The 3,058-nt window shown below is 56.5% G+C and overlaps 1 protein-coding gene across 4 annotated transcripts in view; it reads left to right on the top strand.

The window, feature by feature from the left end:
* Positions 1–3,058, top strand: part of LOC140419836 (ER membrane protein complex subunit 9-like) — a 34,770-nt gene that overhangs the window by 19,403 nt on the left and 12,309 nt on the right. For all 4 annotated transcript variants that reach the window (XM_072503872.1, XM_072503874.1, XM_072503871.1 and 1 more), the window contains exon 3: positions 776–852. In XM_072503872.1, the coding sequence (XP_072359973.1) occupies positions 776–852 (77 nt within the window). The remainder of the gene's footprint in view (positions 1–775; positions 853–3,058) is intronic.

The raw sequence follows: 3,058 nt of genomic DNA, 5'->3' as shown, positions 1-3,058 counted from the left end.
AGAAACAGAAAATGCTGGGTGCGCTCAGCGGGTCTGGCAGCATCCGTGGAAAGAGCGAGAGAAACAGAGTTAACGTTTCGGGTCCGTGTGGCTCTCCCTCAGAACTGAACAGAGGGATAAATGTGATGAATTACGTCGTTGGAGAGCGAGTAGTTGGTGGGGCAGAATAGAAGGTCGGGAATAGGTGGGAGCTGAGGAGAGACTGAGAAAGATGTTAGGGACACGATACGAAGGGAGTGTTGGTGGTAGCATTGAGGACTAAAGAAGGTGCTGATAGCAGCATAACGTGAGGTATTAATACATTCTGCTCTCTTATCTCTATCCCCCTATCAGCAGTATCTTTAGTCCTCAATGGCACCATTAACGCTCCCTGTGTCAGGTGTCCACGCCACCTTTGTCAATCCCTCCTTAGCTCCACCCTATCCCTGACCTCCCATTCTGCTCCACCTCCTAGCGGTCCCTCATGTTTCTAACCCTCTCTTTAGCTCTGAAGAAGAGCGCCCGGGACTGGGGAAAGGACAACTCTGTTTCCTCTCCCTCCACAGACCCTGTCGGGCCAGCTCGAGTTTATTTCTGTTTTCATTTCAGACGTCCCGCCTCCCTCCGGCGGTATGACGCTGTCCCGGTTCCAGATTTTTCCGAGTTGAATTTGAAAGCCTCCGGCTGCCGTGGGCGGGATTTGAGGCCCGCGCTGAAAAAGTGCAAGCTGTTGTTGTTTAAGAAGCGGCCTGCGGGCCCAGGCGCACGGACTGATGTGGTGTCGTTGCTGTTAAAGGTGGACCTGTGGAGCGCTGCCAATAACCAGGTGATAGCCGGCTATTACCAGGCCAATCGTCACATCAAGGACACCAGGTAAGGGACCGGCTGTGTTGTACCGGAGCGGGCTGAGGGAATGCTGTCAGTGTTGGGGGGAGGGGGGCAGGGTTATGGGGGCTGGGGGGGGGGGGGGGGGGCTGGTGGGGTACGCATGCAGCAAGCAGCTTTATCAGCATCCGGGAGCTGGAGGCTTCTCCGGAGAAACGGAAACTGCTCTCGGTCACGTTTCCCCCTTGTCGGGCTTTCGAGGGCGCTGCGTAGTATTGTGCTTGTGTGTGTGTGTGTGGTGATGACGAGATTACTTGCTGGTCACTACCGTGAGCGGGAGAGAAAGCTAGGAGCTCTCTCAGTTCCTTCCCTGTCAGTCACGGGAACGGGAGGAGACCCATTCAGCCCCTTCTCCAGCCTGTTACACAGGAACGGGAGGAGGACCATTCAGCCCCTTCTCCAGCCTGTTACACAGGAACGGGAGGAGGACCATTCAGCCCCTTCTCCAGCCTGTTACACAGGGAGCAGGAGGAGGCCCATTCAGCCCTTTCTCCAGCCTGTTACACAGGAACAGGAGGAGGCCCATTCAGCCCCTTCTCCAGCCTGTTACACAGGAACAGGAGGAGGCCCATTCAGCCCCTTTTCCAGCCTGTTACACAGGGAACAGGAGGAGGCCCATTCAGCCCCTTCTCCAGCCTGTTACACATGAACAGGAGGAGGCCCATTCAGCCCCTTCTCCAGCCTGTTACACATGAACAGGAGGAGGCCCATTCAGCCCCTTCTCCAGCCTGTTACACATGAACAGGAGGAGGCCCATTCAGCCCCTTCTCCAGCCTGTTGCACAGGAACAGGAGGAGGCCCATTCAGCCCCTTCTCCAGCCTGTTGCACAGGAACAGGAGGAGGCCCATTCAGCCCCTTCTCCAGCCTGTTACACAGGAACAGGAGGAGGCCCATTCAGCCCCTTCTCCAGCCTGTTACACAGGAACAGGAGGAGGCCCATTCAGCCCCTTCTCCAGCCTGTTACACCGGTACAGGAGGAGGCCCATTCAGCCCCTTCTCCAGCCTGTTACACATGAACAGGAGGAGGCCCATTCAGCCCCTTCTCCAGCCTGTTGCACAGGAACAGGAGGAGGCCCATTCAGCCCCTTCTCCAGCCTGTTGCACAGGAACAGGAGGAGGCCCATTCAGCCCCTTCAGCCTGTTACACAGGTACAGGAGGAGGCCCATTCAGTCCCTTCTCCAGCCTGTTACACATGAACAGGAGGAGGCCCATTCAGCCTCTTCACCAGCCTGTTGCACAGGAACAGGAGGAGGCCCATTCAGCCCCTTCTCCAGCCTGTTACACAGGTACAGGAGGAGGCCCATTCAGTCCCTTCTCCAGCCTGTTACACATGAACAGGAGGAGGCCCATTCAGCATCTTCTCCAGCCTGTTGCACAGGAACAGGAGGAGGCCCATTCAGCCCCTTCTCCAGCCTGTTGCACAGGAACAGGAGGAGGCCCATTCAGCCCCTTCTCCAGCCTGTTACACAGGTACAGGAGGAGGCCCATTCAGCCCCTTCTCCAGCCTGTTACACAGGAACAGGAGGAGGCCCATTCAGCCTCTTCCCGAGCCGGTTACACAAAGGGAGAGGGGAGAGAGAAGGAGGGGCAAGGGAGACGTAGCAGAGGAGGGGGTGGGTGTGTTTGGGGGGGAAGAAGATGGGTAGGGGATGAGGGAGGGGAGGTGAGAGGAAGGGCGAAACAGAGGGGTTGGAGAGGAGGGTGAAGGGTGGGAGGTGGAGGAAGCGAGGAAGGGCATGGGGAGGGGAGTTGAGGGGGACAAGAGGATTGAGGGGGTAGGTCAGGCGTGGGTTGGCATCTTTTGCGAACCAACCCCTGTCTCGGAAAGAGGCTCACCTGTGGAAAAAATAGAACAATGGCCAGGGTAGCACGATAGCACAGTGGTTAGCACTGTTGCTTCACAGTGCCAGGGTCCCAGGATCGATTCCCCGATGGGTCACTGTCTGTGCGGAGTCTGCACGTTCTCCCCGTGTCTGCGTGGGTTTCCTCCGGGTGCTCCGGTTTCCTCCCACAAATCCCGAAAGACGTGTTGTGAGGTGAATTGGACATTCTGAATTCTCCCTCTGTGACCCGAACAGGCGCCTGAGTGTGGGGACTGGGGGATTTTCACAGTAACTCCATTGCAGTGTTAATGTAAACCTACTTGTGACAATAATAAAGATTATTATTACCTTATCTCTCATTCTCTGTCC

This window comes from Scyliorhinus torazame, chromosome 5, assembly GCF_047496885.1.
Source record: "Scyliorhinus torazame isolate Kashiwa2021f chromosome 5, sScyTor2.1, whole genome shotgun sequence".
Taxonomy (NCBI): Eukaryota; Metazoa; Chordata; class Chondrichthyes; order Carcharhiniformes; family Scyliorhinidae; genus Scyliorhinus; species Scyliorhinus torazame.
This window is presented reverse-complemented; position numbering and strand designations above follow the sequence as displayed.